Source organism: Teleopsis dalmanni, chromosome 1 (genome assembly GCF_002237135.1).
Source record: "Teleopsis dalmanni isolate 2A chromosome 1, ASM223713v2, whole genome shotgun sequence".
NCBI lineage: Eukaryota > Metazoa > Arthropoda > Insecta > Diptera > Diopsidae > Teleopsis > Teleopsis dalmanni.
In genome coordinates, this window is record NC_051846.1 from 210,502,489 (window position 1) to 210,524,306 (window position 21,818).

Genomic DNA, 21,818 nt, shown 5'->3' on the forward strand with positions numbered 1-21,818 from the left:
TTGATACCGAGTTTGTTTATCTTCGATTAAGATTATCAATATATTAATCAATGTATCAATGTTGAGCGTTACTTTGAATATTTAAACACAATAATAAAGATTGATTTCTGTAATTTCATCCATTCTCTATATCGTTACACTACAAAGCAACTAAACATTGTCCGGAAAAGCTATAATATATTTATTTTGAAAAAAACGCTGTATTAGATTAATTGGATTATCTGTAAATGAGAAAAACAATACATGGCAAATATTAACAAATATAGTGTTATTGTTGCATTTTAAAAAACGAGATCACAGGATCATTAATTGATGATGATTTTAATTCCCCATTCCAAAATTTTTCGAGATCTGGCCCCTTTCAAGTACTTTCTTTTCGTAATCATAAAAATAATGATCCGAAGAAAAAGATGTGACTTGTATGAGGAACCAATCACATCTTTTTTTTGAAGGTCTCAATAAGTCACTATATAAGAAAGATAAGATTATATAAGGACATATTTGAAAACTGATAGAATAATTGTGTTGAAGAAGAATGTATAGTCAGTCAAGTCTTTCTCAAAATAATATATACATATATTTATGCCAGATTACAATATTTTCTTATGTTACATATATATATTTGGAAGAACTAGTATTTAAAGTAAAATTTAATTTGTAGATGAATGCAATGAACACTACAAGTTCGAAAACTGTCCCACGAGTGTTGAAACCCACTTTTACGACCGAAAAACTTCTTAAAACCATTGCAAAGCTGCATAAACAGAAACAAAATAAAGCAGAAACAAGAAGATTTCGATATTAGATTTTTAGATGATGAGGTTAGGTCTTTACAGTAAATATGTGCTATTCATACAAATTTGATGTCTGATTCATTAGTTTGGCTTCTTAACTAAAGTTTTATATAAACAACTCTAAACTTATTTATATATATAACATATTTATAAATTAAAATGTATTCTATATATATTATTGAAAAAAATCAAAGTCAATTGGACAAACTTATTAGAAAAACTTAAAATGAAAAAAGGGAACCTATACATCTGAATCTGGAGAAATCTTTTATCTTATATTGAAATATGAGTGATTGAATTTTGATAAAAAAGTTTGCAACGCAAAACTCACTTATTAAATTGTAAATCCCACAAGGTTCACCATAAAACCTTCAACCATGGTTTGAATCAAGCTTAGAAAAAGTAAATCGGAAGAATCGAAACTGACACCTTATAGATTGAAATATCTATGCAGAAGTTTAGAACATCAGATATACATATTTTAAGAAATGTACAATATTTTGTTTACTACAAAAAGTTTAATATGAAATCAAAAGTTCTAAACTTAAATATACGGACCGTTATCACTATTTCTTTTATTTGCTATATAAAACATAAAAAGTTATATATAAATAATATCGTATATAGTTTATAAAAATGAATATAAGTCTGTCTAATTATCTGTATCTATCTGTATTTATCTGTAAACTTTATTAAAATATTGTTTAAGTGCCTATAATGTTTACAAAAACTAGAGTTTTTCTTTTACGGTTGAAACTAAGGCACATAACCCATGAGGTTTATTTAAGTGCTGGTATAAACCTCTACAGATGTTAAGAGACTTATAAATATAAGGCTTTTAATGGTTTCTTAAAGAATATGTACGTTTTCAGTAGCTTTATGGAAAACGAAACATCAATATATTTAAGAATTATAAAAATGCTATTGTAAAGCATTTTCACTTTACTTGGATTTATAAGAGTGATATTGTAAAATATTTCAAGCATTATAAAATTTGTCAAAGTGCTGGTGTGAATCATTTTTTTTAAAACTAATTAGAAAAATTGCGACATATCATAAATGCACTTATTGGCCTTTCAAGGCTTTTAGAAGACCAGGGAAACTCGTTTTATTTAATGCCTTTTATATAATCTGTCTGTAAGAAGTGAGTCCACTGTATTCGGTAGTGTGTTCAGATTTCTAACGATCTATTGAACCTGAAAAATCTCCATTTTAAGATGTCTAATGTATTTCGGAAACTTATAAATCGTATAAGATAATTTTAATTGTTAAGATAGGTAACAAATAACTAACATGTAACGTATAACATAAGTCCTTACTTTGTATCACTAAACGCATGCGTCTGGGCATTAGTGGATAGATAGAATATGGCTACCCTTTAAAGAAGGGTCTGCTGGCTACTAAACTATAGAGTGTGAAAACGTTTAGAAATTTATTGTGTCGTATTACAGTTCGAGTTTTTCGAGTCAATTCTGTCAAACTATGATCAAAAATAAAGACAAATATGTAATTATCGACAATAAGCTATTTATTTAATTTGAAAAGAAAGCACCTGGATCTGCGTTAACACCCATCGTTAGTTTGTTGCCTAACTAAGGAAAAGAAAGGAATTACCCTTTCTTTAAATTGTAAGAAAAATACACCTATTTTCTTTTAGGTTATTTTTCAAAACGTTCCTCATTTCACAAGTTTCCACAAAATCATTAATGCAGTACCTGTATAGAGCTAATGACAAAAATTAGCTCTGGGGTTATAGTTATTCCTTTATGCTAGAAGTTATTTCAATTTTTGCGATACGGCAGTTCCTTGAGCCTATATAAGATTTAGTGTAATAAGTGAATGGGGGGGAACATAATAAGTGTTTAAATGAGTTCAATTATTTAGGGTTTAAATCTATATTACACTGCAATTTGTTATTACTAAGTATATACAATATTTAAAACAAACACAATCCAATTCTTTGAGGTATATTTAATAATTAATAAAATATAATATTAATTAATAACAATAAATTGATTTGTTCGAAAAGTTGAATTAAATTATTTGTAGCATATGCATTCCTAAATATTTATATATATTATATTACATTATATTATTATTTAATTATTTTAAATTGTGGGTATATTATTGTTAATAATACCAGTAAAAAAACATTATTATTTATATATAGTTTATAAATATAACAATACACTTTAAGTGAATAAAACTCCATTTTACGGTTTAACAGATTTAACAGGGAAATTTGTATTTATTAACAATTTTACAATAAATTTTATTAATTTATAAAAATAAATGTTTTTGTAAATCAATAAAAGTTAAAAATAAAATCGAATAAGAATTTTGTAGAGTTGTTTGTAGTAATTTGTAGTAATTTGTAGTAATTTGTAGTAATTTAAGTAATTTGTTTGAAATGTAAAATAGTAATTAATTCTGGGAATGTAACTAGTGTTATTCTTTGTAGTTTAAGGTAAGTTGTTATTGGTGGATAGACTATTCGAAATATTTGCTTATAGTGTTTTACCGAAGCTATTATTGTAATATTGGGTTTCCTATAAAATTTGTAGTAAAATTTAGTTAAAAAAATATACAAAAATTTGCGTTATAAATATTTTTTTTGTTTGGTGCTTTTGTGTTTTTTAAATTTCTAGTGTAGTTGAAAGGTTTTCCTAGAGATGTCGACCTTCACTAAGACGTTTGTTTTCCATAGATGTTATGTTGGTAGGTTGACGTGCAATTGATATTTGCATTAATAGTTTTTGTTAGTAAATGGACCTTCAGTGAAATGTTTTTGTCCATAGATGTTGCTTATGTTGGTAATTTTGCGCGAGTTTTTGTTGTTGGTTTTTATTTGGAAGCAATAGTTCTCATCTTTTTTTTTTACTCGCTATATTTGCTTCGTTACACATACATATGTTGACTTCTTGTTAAAGGTGTTATAGGCGCTTGTTTGCGATATAAGAGAGGCTTATTTCAGGTGTTATTGGCGCTTATTTACGATATAAGAGGGACCTACTTCGGGTGCTAGTGTTGTCATTGATTGTTAATGACTGTTTGGTGCTAAGTTTAAGCAGAACAATCAGTACAAACCGGTTTATTTTCCTCTACAGCAAAAGTACTTGCTGTGATGGGATTTAAACACTTCTAGAAATGAAAGATCAAGTAATTATGTTAGTAAAGTCAGTGTTATAAGATATATGTATATATGTCCTCACCTTGCACTTAAAACAATTGCGATGCCACTTAGCACTCAAAGCCACAATCGCATTTTCTGTTATTGGTTTGCTACAACCAGCACATCTAGCAGCAAACAGTTCCTCAAAGTCTGGCTTACAATAGGCTTGGCCGTCACGTTCATAAAATGATGTACCCACTAATGGTTTCTTGCAAGGACCACCGCAGACAAAGCAGTTTTCGTGCCATGTTTGACCAAGTGCCTTAATTGTACGCTGAAAGCATAAAAATAATAAAATAAATAAATTTTAATAATAGATTTCTTTTTTAATATTTGAAACTCGGTAAGAATATGATCTTAAAGTATTAATAAACCGTCTAGAATAAAAGTGGTCTTAGCAAATTGTGATACTTCATTTCAAAATGGAGTATCTGAATAGATTTCATGATTTCAGAAATATAGTATAGGGGTATTATTGCAATACCTCTAAGAGAGTTTAATAATAAAAGTTATACAGTTATAATAAATTATTATTATCCATCAATGAATTCGTCTTGTCTGATTAATAGAGTATATTTAGCTAACATTTTCTATAATTCATATATCTTATCTATCGGAAAGTAAAATGGAAATATATTTTTATACACATAAAGGAAGGCGCGGACCTTCAAGCTGTTAGAAAGTAGAACTATTGTTTCTTTTAAATAATTTTTTAACAAAATTACAATTACATTTTCACTTCCTAAACATAGTATATATATGTATATGTTGATCCTTTTTTTCGAATTAGCGCAACTAGGCACTTTTACTTTTTGATAGCTGGGGGTACTACAGGGTCCCACCCATCTTATTGACTAATTTATGTATTGCCGATACGCTTCATGATTATTTAGTGATTGATCTAAGATCTGCATACCTCCCCGTGCGGAAAGTGAATACTCTAAGATTTGATAGTATATGTATCCTTTTAAAGTGGGAGTTCATTATATTAGAAATTTCTGTCTTTTTTCACACTCAACTCTAATTATCTTAAATTATACATATAAAATAAAAAAAATTGAAATTATAGATAAACTTTTAAAAAAGTTCATTTATAATTTCATTTACACGTTTCATATAATTTGCTAATAATGAAACATCTGCTTCAAATTTATTTCCCGTACAAAAGTAGCATTTCTATACGAAAATGACTCATCTCAAAATAAATAGAAACTTAAATTAAATAATATTTAATTATTGTATTGTAAATTGAAAAAAAAAAGTTATCGACAGGGCAAGTAAACAAAATAATTTGCTGAAATATTTTTTGCAAATACAGGCAAATAAAAATAAAAGACATAAAAAACATTTTAAATTTGCAAATAATTAATTTTGTTTATATTTTTATTTATTTCACTTGTGTGTATTTAAGTGAAAATTGAGTGGAGCGGTGTGAAATGGTAATTGCTTATATTCTAGTCATCCGCATCCTCCTCCTCCGCCCACTACTAGAATTGTTTTGGGGAATTCTACACACCACTTTGCTGGTTGGTCATCAGATCGCTCATACCAGTGGCATGACCGATCTCCAGGCCAGTCCATTTAAAGCATTGAACAATGGTTTGGTCGGCACGTTCTTGGAAGTTATTTAAAATTTGGGAATGTGAGCAAAAAAAGAACAGTGGCGGACTTTGAATTCAGTTTGAAACAAAATTTGTTTACAAGTGGCGCGACGAAGGACATTGAAATTTCTGTAAAGATTTTAATAGTACACATCACAAAAGTTCAATAATATTAAACCACTTGCTTTACTAAGCAGTAATCCAACTTTTATATATATGTTACTTCACTATTTTTGAAAAATACAATACATATAAAAAATCAACAACTCAAGGCCCTGAGTTAATGGCATTTACTTCAATATGAACTATGATAAGTGCAAAACAATTGTTGCAATCGATTTATAATGCTGAATTATTTATGATGTATTATTTATGATTATATTTGCATTTTGTATTGCACGTTTTAAATAAGATATGGCAGAGATCCTTGGTAATTTTTAATTAACAGCAGACGTAACTGCTTTATATATAGAATGAAATCAAGATATATGTACACATATATATTATATCTTTCTGATAGACTTAGTATATCATTAGAAGTGTAGTAAGCAAAGAACTGTGTTGGCATAAAAGCATTATTCGATTCAAATTTAATCTGGATCTTTCATTTAGTAGCTGTACCATTTATTGAAGTTATTTTTAAAATAATAAAAGAGATTTATAACGAAAAATTAATACCCGTGTTGGGATATTGTCATTAGACAATACACCGTAGACATAAGTCGATAACTATGCAGGACTGTGACGAAGCTCCAGTTAGCAAATAACTGGAGGTTTGGACACACACACAAATTTAGGTTTATATATGTAAAGTTGATTTGGATCCTTTATTCAGTAGATATAATATCAAAGACATTAAATTAGAGATATAAATCTCTAGTCTTTTTTTATGATAAAAAAGTTAGAATGTTCCATAAATATAAATATACAAAATAGAGTAATGATTATCATTTCTATACTAAAAAGAAAACAATCATAATATTTTGAAATAAATTAAGTTTTATTCATTCTTGAATTGATTTCTGAAGGAACGAAGAAATTTCTATGCTTACACTAACTGAATGTCAACAAAATAAGTAACACAAAGAATAGTTAAATCCAGAAGAACACTTTCCATTTTCAAATCCATCTACCAATAATGGAATTTTTAAAAATGTATTTGTTCCCCTATAAATTATATTCTAGACTAACTTTGAATTCGCTTCTGTTGCTTCCACAAGAATTTATGCATTCAACAGTTGAGTACGTCAAATACGTCATCATGCAAATATTTAATAAAATTCTTAAATAACAGCAATATTTGCCATTGCTATCGCATTTACTTGCAGTCGTCGGTTTCACTCTCAGCGTCAGCCTCAGTCTCAGCGACAGCAACACGGACGGTCGACGCTTTGCTGACTGCTTTCCGACTTGCCCGTTGGGATGGAGACGTTACTTAACGACTTGAGCTGACACATGCTTGACAGCGCGTGCGAACGCTGGCCGTGTTAGTTACTTTGACTTGACAAATATGGGAGTGTGGGCGTATAAATTATACAAAAATAAATGTCATTTATCGGTCGGATCATAGCTTAGGTTTAACATGATTTCGAAAATGAGATTACTTAGACAAAAATAAGTTAATATATGAAAATATATATATATACTGAAAAACTGTCAACGATAGCATTTTACAGAAAAGTCTTGCTCAAAGTAATAATACTGAGTTAATTTGTTAGGATTTTAAATTGAAATTTACTACTTTGCTCTTTAAAATTAATAAAAAAAGAAGTAATATTAATGAAATAATATCTAATAATATGTATAACTTAATAAACATTAACCTACCAATAAACACCAACTATTAAAAGAAATTGGAATATTTATATTAATACATCGATCTGTAAAAGCTTAGGTCTAATTATTTAATATAATATTTTAAAAACGCTGGAGTTTTTCAAAATTAAATATATAATATTAGCAATTAGTGGAAAGATAAAAAATTACTATACATTATCATCAGATCTGGTTTTATTTAGTTTATTTTTAAACTATTTTCGGAATCTTACATTCCCTTTTCTCTTCCAACCTCATTTACATAATCGTTTTCATTTAGTATGGAAGTATAGGTGTACCTTAAATTCGTCTCTGACAGATCTCCATAGTCCTGTATCCTCATCTAGTGGGTTTTTCCGAGAGCCTCTAAATTACAGACGACATTATCAATCCAAAATTAGTTTAGTTCTTAGCTTGTGACTGTAAGAATTGTAGTTTATTATTATCCATTTGGATTATATGACTTTCCTTACTTAATTGTTGTACATTTATGAATTTAACAATATCTTTTCCAGAAGATCTAGAATTTCGTTGTTTAGTTAGCGACTACTTTCTTCGTATTATTTTTTATTAAAATCGTCTTGTTGTGTTGCTCTTATTTCATTCTCTGTCATCTTTCCAAAACCTGACTCGCGAAGTTTTTTTATTGATTTAGCTTTGCATTTACGATTTCAATTTTCCATGAGAAAACTTGATTCATATAGTCATATATATATTTTAATATATTCTTTTGACTAGTGTCGTTTATTTTTCTATACAATATTTCAAGTTTTGTCGTTTTTTCATAAACACACCTTAATATTTAAAACAAAAAATGTCTTCGGAGGTGTTTTTGCCTATTGTGATGCTATCTGTATACTATCTGAATTCGATGTGATTAGTTTCAGATATTTGATTTTTCGTGCATTATTTTACACAATAATAGAAAAACATATCAAAGGTATTTGATGCTTTGAGAATAAGACTAAAGACCAATAATAAAAATTATAGGTAATTAGGGGTTTATTCAGTTTATTCAGTTTTGATTGGTACCACATGTAACCGCCGTATTATTAAAAAGTTCAAAATATTTAATATTATTAGAAAATACTAAAAATATATATAGTTGTATATATCTCATATATTATAATGTTTACCAATACTTTTTGGTATATGTGATTTAAAGTTGTTTCTCATCAAACCAAAACTTGAATTACATAAAAAACATAACTTAAGGTGCTACACAAAACATTTAATGTTAAGTGGTGAAATAATTTTTTTTTTATTTTGAAAATAAAACGAGAGTAAAACAAAAATTAAACAACAAAATTTGTTAAAATACATCTTGAAAAAAAACCCACACTTTCATCTAAAAACTTTTTAAATAGTTCAAAAAAGTATCTCACTCTAAGCAATGAAAGTACTACACATATAGAAAAAGAAAAGTGGAAAAAAAATCATCTCAAAAATAAAGCGGTGCAGACAAGTGACCGTGCCGCTATGAGCGAAGCTTCACCGAATTAAATTAAGAAAAATTAACAACTAAAAATTAAGAAACCGAAACGCACACAACACCTACAAACGCCAAGTAAAATTAAAGATGACGCACCGGACCGGGCTAGATTGAAGACCAACAGTCTGGGAATAACGCATTGAAATTAGATACCGCCAACCGTACGCGAATACAGCATTTGCCTGGCACACTACTCCATACAATCCGCTGAAACAATTAGAATCATCAATTCAAGTCCAAACGAATCAAATTAAATCAATCATTTCAAATAATTTACAAATGAAAAAGAAAAAAAGAAAAAGTAGAAAAATAAGAAAAAATAGAAAAATATAGAAATAATAGAAAAAATAGAAAAATATAGATATAGATACAAATATAAACAATCATAAAATCGTTAAATAAAACAGAAATGAGTGGAATGGAAATGTTGGCACATAAAGTTTAATAATAAAAATGTACGCATTTTCGTTTACATCTCCGGCTAGGGCCTTGGTTGCCAATTATGGACTTAGGTCATATACTCGTACACTGTCTGACAGCCTAAAGACCAGCAATGAGTCTCGCTAATGATGAATACTAAATTGTGTTGTCATTATTTTAGATTTGGAAATAATTTGCGGGGGTTGACACACACAAATTTGCTTAAAACATACATATTGTTATAATTTGTATATATAATATTAAAAACTAAACAATCCTTAACGAATTTCATATACTCTACACTAAAGATTCGATTTGTAAATGTAGAAATTTATGAACTTGTCATAACCATCTTCAAAAATTGTCATTTTTCTTGAAAATCCTCCTAACACCTTATTGAAAAGCAATATAGTTCTATTAGTTATAGAGCAGTCGATGAAGAGGACACGTACTCTAAATACATGAGAACAAAAACGCAATAAAAATAGTTTTTTTTTGACGAAGAAGTTGATGCCACACTTCTACAAATGTATAATTAATAAATCACCTTCCTTGTGGAAGGTCAAGAAGTCAAGCACATGTGGTATGAAGATGTATCTCAACATAGGCTAAATTGGTTTTCAAATAAAGACGACGTGATAGATAGACATGTTGTGCTATAGAGTGCTATAGAGCACGAATGTTATATTTGAGTAAACAATTTCTGCCTTGTAACATTTATTTTATCCTATTTGAGACACATTTTTACCAACTGTTTTCCTACAAAATTTCTTTATCATATATTCAAAAAAAAAAATTTAAAAAATAAATTTTATTCCCTTTAAAAAAATCCAAACCACACAAATATAAGAAGTGCTTAAGAACTTTTCATTGAAGTACTTATAGATTTAGATGTGACCTCTCTATATTATAAAAAACATAATCGAACCTAAAAACCTAAGGGTATAAGTCAGGGCCCACAACTTATACAATAACTAACTATTCTTTCCAACTCCCGTGAAAGAATTTTTATTCTCTCTCAACATTCTACAAGAATCGAGACCACTTTGATGTTAAGAAGTAAGTCCATTCTAATATATCACAACTAAGAAATAAAGGTAATCCAAAGGTATTGGATTGTCATTATTGTGTCATTAACTATCAAATTAATTTGTCACAAACCCGGATATTAATTCAGTGTTGGAACAAGAATAGATACAATATGTATTCTCTACATATTCCAAAGATTTCGTGTACCGCATTCCATATTCCACCAACCTAGTTCATCTCATGTTGTAACTACCCACATTTTCACACAAAAAAAACTGAAGATGTTTAGTTTTTAACTGTTTTGACAAAAGCGCACGAAAATAGTAGGTAGCGATTATTTTTGAAGCTTGTTTTTTAATTTTTTTTATATATGGTACATACTTAATTGACCAAATGATTTATATTTGCAAATTCTTTCAAAAGAATATAAATTTTAAAGCTGACTAACATTTTTTTGAATTTCTAATATTCCACATGTAGTTATTTTGACTTATTTTTTTTTAAATTGAATATTAACTAAATATCTATCAAACAATGACGAATTAACACCTCTTTTTTAAGTGTAATCATTTTTTATTTGATAAAACTCTTAAAAGTAAATATGGTGTTTACTATCACCAATAGTATTATATCAATCAAAATAGTAGTACTTTGTTTGTACCGTTTATCGGTCCAAAACTTTTCCACCATATGAGACTGATACTCTTGTAGATCTTACTTCATATTTTTGACTGATTTGATGACGACTTGATTTGACCCGGTTTACAATGTCATATTATACTTTTCAATCTTAGTTAGCAGTATCACGGATGACCCACTCTATGTTTAGTTTGAAAAACACTACAGAAATCCAAAAGGCCGATCCAAACTTGTGTTGAAGAATATATATATGGATCGATTAACTATTATTTTCTTAAGATTTGTGGGAACGAAGTAGAAACCAGCAGAAGAAGAGGGTGACCACGAAAACGACGGAAAGACAGTGTGCAGCAGGACTTAGAAGAAATGAACATAAGAAACGAAAAACAAAAGCAAAAAACAGAAGAATAGAAGACTGTCCTACATGGACTGTATAGTCATGGATGATGATGAAGATGAACTATTATTTCCCAGTACAGATTTTTAACACAGGTTAGATTTTTGTGTCCATTGTCGTAGTGAAATCTTCTCTAGTTCTCTAGATAGCTCTCTTGATAGAACCAGAAAAAGGTTCAGAATTATATAAAGTGTCTTTATGGGTGTAATTCTTATGCGAACTGTATGAAAATAGTAGCCAATCTTTTGACTTTGTCTATCGATTTAAAAAGGATATTTTTGTCTAGAGCATAGACAAGTGAATCGTGATATACTAATAAAACTCATTATTTATGGGTTCATTTGAGAATGAAACAAAAAATATGTATGCGCTGAATTGCTGTCAAAGTCTTTAGTATTTTTATATTTTAAATACACATAAAAAAGTCTCTTATCTCACTGTCCTCATTTTGTCGTATTCGCTGCATTTTAGCACGAATTCATCTTCATTAAAAGCAATTAATGTCAAAAAATAAATATGAACCCAATTAATATCAGCAGTATTAGTCATTATAATAAAATTCAATTCAGCAAATGGAAAAATATTGTACAAAAAAGAAAAAGTAAATGGAATTATAATAAACCCCACCCTACTGCTTTCAATAAATAAATAGCTAGGTGCATAACCTTTGCTTAACATATAATGGGCACTTACCTCTAGAATCGGTTGTTTACATCCAAAACAAGTGCCTGAGTAGTTCTTTAGGAAACATTTCGCGCACACAGGTTCACCATCTTGAATGTTAAAGGTAGCCTCCTCAATTGGAGAGTCGCAATCCTTGCAGGCAAAGTGCTCAGGATGCCATGTTTTGCCTAAGGCTGTGATGATGCGCTGTGTGATGACTTCATTGCACTTGTGACAGACTGCGTCAGACTGCAAATAAATTAAAACAATTAACTTTATAATTAAAAAGCAAAAAATAAGTTGCATACGAATTAATATTATTCAATGGAAAATAAAACAAAAAACCTTAAAAATTTATTTAAATTCAAAAGCTGTTAATCTTACTTCATTTCAGAAACAATAATACAGTAAAGAACAACAATAAACACAAATGAAATTATTAATAAAAAGCACGTTTAACTGATTATTTGTTGCGATAAAATTATAATTTATTAATTGAAAATATTTAATCATTATAAATTGAACTTTTTTTTTTATTTCTGAAGTAGCGCAACAAGTTCTTTCTGTGACCACGACAAGTTGTCGCATTAAAATGCTTCCAACGGCAAGTGATTTGCACGAATTGTGTCGAATTGTCAATTTACCCAGCCATTTTTAGACTCCAAAGGTCTCACTTATTTTGGCTCGTGCCCCTCTCATTATGCATTTTAATAATTTTAATATATCGCCACTAATATAATATACTCGTAATATATAAACTTCAATTGCAATTTTCAGATAACTTGAATAGGTGTGACATCAGTGTCAAAAAATTTAGGTGTTTTATGTCCCAAAAAGGTTTCAGTTCCCAATACAGAATAATGGAGTTATTATTTTTTTTATTTTTGAAATGGTGCCTTTTATCTACATATTATGGTATATAAAACGTTTCTGTTTTAAGTAACTGAATGTATTATTAATATTTTTTATTTGTGGATTGAAGAAAAAGTATTCGGCGATTTAACGTCAAAATTGAAAACATTTTTTAGATTTTAAAAACAATTTATGAATCGAAATATTGCCCATCTTTAGTGTAGAGCCAATATATATTTATTGTAGAATTCTTAATAAATGTCAAGAGTAGTTTTCACAGTCCATTTTTACGTGTACGCTGTAAAGCGAGTGTTACAGTATAATGTCACAACTATATGGTCAAAGCATTCAAAATCCCAAATCAAACTCACTCAATTTTGATCGGGTCATGTAATAAAATGAGGCTACACATTTGAGGCTCTGTTGGTACAAAATATAATGGCTTTCCTCTTAATCAATTCCGGTTCTCAGTCTAATGATTAGCTTTAACATTAATAGCTGCTAGCAATGCAAATTAAAATCTAATATATCGTTCGACGATAGTTGCAATCTAATCAGACACATTACTTTTAGATTTATCCATTTGAATAATTTGAATAATAACACCAAAAATATACTGATCAGTTATTAATTGAAGACCATATTTTAGTATCGTACGTCGCTTGCTGATGCTGAATGATTTGACAGCTGTCCTAAGGATTTGGCTAACCATCGAGTTTTTGAATTATGGATTGTACATTTAACATGTTTATATACTTAGCTGATTTGACAATGAAAATTGTCGCTTATGGGTCACTGAAAATCCACAAATATTTGTCAAAAAAAAACAATTACATCCACAGTCATTCTATGATGTGGCATCTGATATGTAGGTAGGATAGGATCGTACTTTTTTAAAAATGGTAATTGTGTGACACAAACTACCAATCGTGTTTGCTACAGCTACGTGAATACAAATTTTTTGTGGTATGAAGATATAGAGATGGAAAATATGTCATTCAATAAGACGGTAGTTGTTTTGAAAAATTTCTCTAATATATAACCTCAGATTTTTGGGATGCGAAGGGACCACAGAAATCATTTGATTGTTTCTATAGCATTGTTTTTAGGATCATATGTATGCGTAGAAACAATAAATTCTGAACTCTTTGAGAATGAACATCTATCAAGTTATGACCGGGCTATTGTTAGCTTTATGGCGACAAATGATCGAAAATGACCTCAAAAAAATCCAGTTTTCTCTTGCTTTCATGCTGTCCTCATTTAAATGATGTTATAATTCACACCTCTTGGCAAAGTCCAAATAATATATTGAAATAAGTTTGATCGAAATGTCAATTCAAAGTGTATTCTGTTTACGTTTACTTTCGGAAGCACAAAATGGATAACGCTGTATATTCTTATACTAGTATATATTACATTTTATCACTTCGTTTTTTTCTACTATTTCAATTATTAAATAGTTTAATAATACCCATGTGTTTTTAATAATTGAATCGTTAAAACTCAATTACGGAAATCCGTTGTCATAAAATATAATTCTAAGTTCTTTTGATTTAAAAAATAGTTTTTTTCATATTTACAAATTAATTTACTACCAAAGTAAGTCATCAGCAAAGTAAATTGAAATATACAAAAATTGACTTTAATGTAAACTGAAAGCTCAAAAGGTTCTTATCAAAGTAAACAATTGTGGCGTTCCATTAATGACTTCACTTAGCACACATTCATTCTGTGTTTGCGATATTTACGCTCATGCCCTGCCATTGCGAGTATTTTTAAGCATTGGAGGAGTCCCCATTATATTCACATTTTGTTGTCAATTAAAATTAACTTATCTGTACACATACAACGCACTAAAGATATAATTTGCAAAGCAAAAAAATAATAATACAAACTGCCAAATGCTTATCATTTGCTGATGGCTTTACACTTAATTGCACAACACTTGAAAGTGACACATAATTGTCGGCGGACCCATAGAGAAGTGCTATTCATATTATAAATAGACATGCAGGAAGAGCAGGGCAGGAGCTAGAAATTCTTGAAATATTTGTATTGCATTTCATTTCCATCGTTTCTATAGAACTAATCAAGGTCAGCAGATTTCTTTTGGTTAATATAGAAAATGGTAAAAATACAACTCTTTATAAATGTCTATATATCTCCCGACATTATTTGTAAAATGGATTTGCTTCATGCTTTATGATCTTTACTAAGACGACTAAAATTTCCATATTAAAAATCAAATAAATTTTTTCAGTAGTGCATTGGCGGTTGTTTTTCGTTTTTGTTTTCGACCTTACCTACTATTCGAGTATTTATTTTTCTAATATAAATACTTTAACTTAAGTTAAAGTAGTAAATTATTATATAAACAAAAACTGTGGTTAAACATTATATGTTCAATAAATATTAGATAACGACCACAACCGGTTACCACAAACAATTCCCACACACATACCTAACAACACTCGGTATGAGTAAAAGATTATTGATTTAACAAACCGTGAAATAAATAACAGTAGAAAAAAGTTTCGTTGGAAAAACATATTTTTTAGATTATAAATTACTAGCACTAGCAGAGCTAGAGGTGCTCAGATGTGGTGAGTGAGTGTACCCAAACTGTTAGGAGCCTTTACAAAACTTTAAATAGTACAAAAACACATCTTTCCTAATTAGGAATCATAAGATTACAAAAATTTAATTTGTCAGTGTTTATTACACATTGAAAGAGTCATCGAAGAATCTATAAAGTATGTAGTTTCCATTACCAGAATATGATCCTTTTCTTTCTTGCTGCAATAGTTCGTGAAGAACATATCCTGTTGCAAGATAACCTCTCAATCTTGCCAATTTTTCACTTTTTTCTGTATGTTATATATTCATAGAGTAGCCATACGTTTCTTTGATAAGTTGTTGGTTGGACCCATTTTATTCGCTAGTTCTTTAAATATGATTGCATGATGTTACAAATCGATCACAGCGTCTATTTATCCGACAGTTTTTAGCCCAAAAAGTATTTAATAAAGTTTTGTTCATAAAATATTGCCTAAAGTTCAGCAGATTAATATTATAATTGACTTACAAATTCAACAATCGATAGTTAGTCATTCCCATATATTTATATATATATTATCGGTTTTCATAATAGTAATTTGGATTTTTAGTGACGAAAAATACATATCTATTTAGGTGAAAACACTTTTCTATACTGAATGCGAAGTATATAATTTCAACATTATTAAAATTTTGTTTATGTTTTATAGAAGGTCACAACAACCCATCGGCAATGTTTGGGTTTAAATCTCTTTTTAAATGCCTCTAACTCGAGTTAGGGTTTGCTGAACTCAATCACTCCATCCGAGACACAACCTATCATTACATCATTTTTTGAGTGTTGTTTTAAATACTGTTTTTGTTGGATCATTCTCTTCCATTTCTATGATACATATAACCTATCGAATAATGCTGATGTTGGATGGTATGGATCATATGTTCATATTTTATATAGGTGCGATAATGATCGGTAATATGCTTGGAATTAAACACTGAACGTTGAAGAATAAGTTTTATTAGTCGATATAAAGCAATTATTGGCAATAATAATTCTTTCTTACATGTTCTAAACTAACATCGTTGTCACTGCGTTTTAACTATGATAAATACTGTCAGGTTTTTAGTAGTCTGCAACAAACCGCATCTCAGACATAATTTTAGTATATTGTAAAATAAAGAATGGTATTTTAGGTTCGTTATTGCATATCACTATTTAAAATTCAAACTGATATATCATAGTTCCATTATCAGCATTATCTGTACTTATTTTTTATTTCTTCAACCCCTCGTGGAGCGTACAGACGTCACTAGTCCAATGCTATTGGAGGTCATTCCACGTTAGTGTGTGGTAGCAACTTCAGTGTCTATAGTCTCTTAAATGTTGTTCTATTGAAAGCTTTACGATAGATGGAAGCCGTTCCATGTATAGTTTGTGGCGGCTAATTCGATGTCGAAGTCTCTTTCATGTTTTTGATGTCTTGTCTGACGATATAAGTCTAGAGATATATGCGTAAAATGATTCTTTTTTGTTTTGCTTTGTGCAAAATTCTACTTTACTAATGTATCAATCATATTCCTTACGGTAGACACCACATTTACCGTAAGGCAGTTATTTGTGTGTCTAATCCGTCGTTCAAAATGGGATTAACTCCAAAAGTCAAAATTTTAAGCTAATTTGAAGCTTAAAAAATCTACATTAAAGCAAGTTTGATATTCAACAAACATGTTAGGCAAACTCTAAAAAAAAATTAAAAACAAATAAAAAATTATCACGATTTTAATATTTCAGAAAAAAAAGAAAAAATTAAAAATGCAAATAATATATCTTTATAAATGGGTAAAAAGATATAATACGCGAATTAATGTACCCATTGACACTTACAGCAAAACAAGATGTCAATGATGAATGACAATAAAAACTTCAATAAATGAAACCTTATACGAATGCGTCTGTCTGCCAAACTAAAATCACAAATTTTTTATTGAATATCGGTTGGTATCGACAGATTCTCATTTGCATACTCAGTTACGGATAAGAGTGCGGATACGGATACGCACAATAGGCTGCGATGTGGTGCCCCTCGTCTGCATTACGCAAATGAAAGCTTTGTACTACTTTTGCTAAGAAAAAATTTTAATACAGAAAAAAAAACAAAAACTTTGCAAACTGACTGACTTTATTGCATAGATACGAAAAGAATTTATGAATTCAGACCTCCTGCTTCCATTTTGGCGGTACTTCGTACTAGGTCATATCGCAGCACATACGAGTAAAGCAAAAAAAAAAATTATTAATTACACAATAGCAATGAAAATATTTAATGAATTGAAGCGAAATATAAAATGTTTATTAAATAAGAGTAGAATAAATATTTAATATTAAATTGCCAGACCCCGAAAACGTACTTTGCTGCGGTTATCGGCTGGTAATATATATAATAATAATATCAATTCTACTATTCGCACTCAGCATTCAGTGCTTTATTTCGGCATAGGAATGAGTATTTACTTTTATACTTTGCAATTAGTTTATTGTTAGAAGTTTTCATCGCGACTGCCGTGCGGCGGTTAGGTTAAGTTGCTTGGAAGCGCGTATATTCAGGCATACGGAAATATACGGAAATATACTTGTATGCACTCTTAGATCATCGACAAAGTTAGAATTAGAGATACAAATGCTTAGCTAAAAACTGAAAGCTGAAAACTGAAAAAATTAATAATAAAAAATTAATAGCAACGTAGAGCAGCGACCAAAAGAAGACTTAAAAAACAGTAACAAAAGTCATGGAAGAAGAAATTGTTTCCACGTTCTGTCTACTCGTAAAATACTCGTAAATTTCTATACGTGTATTATATTTATCATAAATCAAATGTTACTCAAAAGATAGATAATCGTATCGATAAGTTTAAATTAAAAAAATTAATCATAATAATGAAATTATGAAAATGTTTCACAAGGCGTAACAGTAGACAAGAAACCATGCCTCTGCAGCAGAAAGCAGAAAGATATATAGCTTGCGATATACTATAGATATGTTCGGTATGATATGATAGAGGCAGCAAAATGCGCAAAACTAAGGTCAGTTAAGGTGTGACAATTTATAAATTTTTTATTTATTTAAGAATACAATAAAAAAAAAATATTGACGCTTTCGAAATAATGAAAATAAAACACAATAAAATATTCCACGTATTTCCAATCTTACTCAAAACACTAAACTATCGTTTATCTTTTTCTAACTAAAAAAGACGAATCGAGTTTAGATTACTGAAAAAGTACTGAACAGGCATATTAGAGAAAATAAAGAAAATATCGTTAATAAGGAGTAGAAGTACTCTAGAGGGTTTTACGAAAATCTTCTTTGTCATTATAAGAAAGCATAGTTTTAAAGGGTAGAAGTACTTATAGAAATTCTTATTCGTATTTTTATTATATCATTACCAATGATTTTATTAATAAGGTTTGTCATTGAAACTAGATGGTTTAGTAGAGTTTATTAAGGAGAGATCGGTTAATTAGTCTCACAACGAATTCCAATTCTATCAATTTTTGTTTGCTCAATTCTATATTTCTAGCAACATTAAGTAATTTTCTTCAGACAAAGAGTGAGTTTTGTAGCTGACTTCCAATTTGAGGACTTGAAAGTGCAGGATGCGGTTATAAAGTTTTTCATTGAACCTAGATAGTTTACTAAAGTTTATTAAGAGGAAGAGTTTAATCTCTTAATAGCCTTTACAACGAAGAAAATTCTTCTAATAGTATTACAACGAGTTCCAAGGCATTCATAGTCCCAACACATTTTATATATGCTACGATTGAACATTTTTGTGGTTCTTTTCAGACAAAGACTTAATTGCTTAGGAGATTTTAATTTTAAGGAACTTGGAAAAACATGGCTTTAATGTGTGTTTACAAATTGGTAGATTACTAGACAGGTAGACTAATTAAGAAGAAGAGATAAATTTCTCATTGTTGTCACAATGGAACTAAAGCCTATGTGAGTTCTAAGACTTTGTATATTTGCGTAATTAAAGAGATTTTTGTGTCATTGAGTAGCTCGTTTCAGACAAAAAGTAAATCCCTTAAGAAATTTCTACGGCAAGATTAAAAGGTTTATCTTTGAAACTAAATGGTTTATTAGTGGTGATTAAAAAGTAGAGAAAAATCTTCTATTAGTATTACAACCGGTCACAAATCTATGACAATCACAACACTTTTCATGTTTGTGACCATTGATCCTGTCATTGACTGGATATATTCAGACAAGGAGTTTATCTGTTAAAAGATTTCTACTTCTAAGATTTGAGATAGCTGAGCACAGTTGTAAATATTGCCAGTAATACCAGATAGTTGGTTTTATCTTAATTTAAAAATTAGAATTAATTGGATCGTAAATTTTATATATTAATTATTTTTCTATACAAAATACAATTCAATTAAAAGGAATTATAAAATTTGAAAAATTATTTTCTAATAATTTAATCTCTAATATAGTTTATGTGTGCCAATCTTCTTAGTCATACTTTGCAGTTCTTTAATTAATACTTGAAGAATTTTCTTGATTGTTTAAATATTTTATATTAAAAAAAAACAAAAGCAAAAATTCGCTTATTCATTATTCATTTATGGAATACTGTATATATAACGTTTTATATATTATAAATGTATATATACAGGTATAATTTTTGATGATTATCCATTGGAGCGTATGAGTAACCAGAAATAATCTTGTAAAGTACATGTCATTCATACGTACCCGGTATCATAAATTTGCCACATATTTATCTCTACTGATAGAGCTTAATGCACAAAAATAATTCTAACCATAGCAAAATAAAAACAAATCGGCAGCAACAACTCACGCACTATGACGTCATATTTGGACTGAGTAGTTGAGCGCTACCGAAGTGGCCCACAAGAGAGCGTTAAGTTGAAGTTCTGCCTTATGTGCGATGATGCCATTAACTTTCCAAAAATACAAATTATGAAAACAAACAAAAAAACGCGTACATTTTATTGCCTTAGATAATTGATAATTAAATTTTTTAAATAAACATTAAAACAAAATAAAAGCAAAAGTAAAACATTTATTACTGAAACACGCGTTAAAATCAACAAAAATAAAAAACTACAAAAAAAATACTGAAGTGTAAAAAATTTTGTTCTGGAAAATCTATGGATAAATGGGTGGGGAAGCTGTCAGCCGCCAGTTTTCTTTGCAACGTACAATGATCTTTGCAAATTGTGTGCTGCAAAGATCACTTTTTAAAAACGAATAAAGAATTATTTTTATTTTTATTTAAATAATGTTTTTTTTTTAATTTTTGGAAGCTCATTGGCTTTAGTGAATTTTAATGGAACGGCGGAATTCTTAGAAATCTCTAGTGACTTAACTTTTTTATTAGCAACACGTACTAAAAACAACTACTAACAAATAAGCACTAAGAAATATAGAATATGCCAAGTAAAGCAGACAGATTATGCTAAGTAGTAGCTGCTAAATACAGCATTTGTTGGTAAACATTGGGTTGGAACTGATGTCACTTTACGGGGAGTGTTCATTACAAGTGCGAAGCAACTTGACAAAATGTCAGAAACTGCTGTCAACTTGATGCTTTTAATAACAGCAAAGCAAAAATAAAACATTTATTAAAAATATAGAACAAAAACTAATCAGACTACACCGAACCAACTATCCAACTACGCCTGAAATATTCCAATATTTGCGGGCCGTAGCAAAATAAAGCACAGTATATAATCTTCAAGTTTACCTTAAATAATAATAGTAAAAAAATTGTTAAATATATTATTTGTTGAAATTTTTAATGACTTTTATGTCAAAAATAATTTTTTTTTCGTAAATTTATTTCTATAATTTTAATAAAATAAAATACTGTAAGCCAAAATAGGGTATTCTGGGCACTGCAAATCCTGTGAACAATAATTAAGTAAGAACTTATATGTGTAATTCTTTTTTTTTTTATAAAAATTATGATAAAAAAACTTAAAAAATCAGAACCGCTGAACAGTCCAAATTTACATACATGCATAGGTGTCATCCCCATTGTATGCATTGAACTTATAAATCTTAAATATATATATCAAATGATAAACATTATAAACGAATTTACCACTTACCATATTGTTGATTGATGTTATATTATGCTATTCCAAAAGAAATCCAAGTAGTCCAAAATTGGTAGAATCGGTATTCACAAGAAACAAATTCGTGCAAAAAATGGATATTTCAAACTTTCAATTTATCGAAGGTTGCAGTTCACTATTATATTCTATACTTTTTGCACCCAAAACAAATTTACTATTTTACAATTTTTTAATTTATGTATATTTTTTACGGAGCTAAATTTTTGAAAAGTAATGGAG

General features: G+C 29.1%; 2 protein-coding genes across 2 annotated transcripts in view; one reads left to right on the top strand and one right to left on the bottom strand.

Annotated features, from left to right (window-relative positions):
* LOC119671711 overlaps positions 1-21,818 on the top strand; it is a 40,041-nt gene that overhangs the window by 3,664 nt on the left and 14,559 nt on the right. The gene's annotated exons all lie outside the window — the stretch shown is intronic.
* On the bottom strand, positions 3,417-21,805 carry LOC119671712 (transforming growth factor beta-1-induced transcript 1 protein). The gene is made up of 4 exons (XM_038082468.1): positions 21,573-21,805; positions 12,053-12,271; positions 4,007-4,240; positions 3,417-3,935 (listed from the first exon to the last, which is right to left on the bottom strand). Exons 1-4 carry the CDS (start codon positions 21,573-21,575, stop codon positions 3,858-3,860), a joined length of 534 nt encoding a protein of 177 aa, XP_037938396.1. The 5' UTR covers positions 21,576-21,805; the 3' UTR covers positions 3,417-3,857.

Bases quoted from the DNA above. Each gene is read 5' to 3' on its own strand.
- LOC119671712 (XM_038082468.1), bottom strand. The intron at 4,241-12,052 runs GTAAGTGCCCAT...TTATGCTTTCAG, and splicing joins GTAAACAACCGATTCTAGAG to CGTACAATTAAGGCACTTGG. The intron at 3,936-4,006 runs GTGAGGACATAT...TTTCATTTCTAG, and splicing joins GCAATTGTTTTAAGTGCAAG to AAGTGTTTAAATCCCATCAC.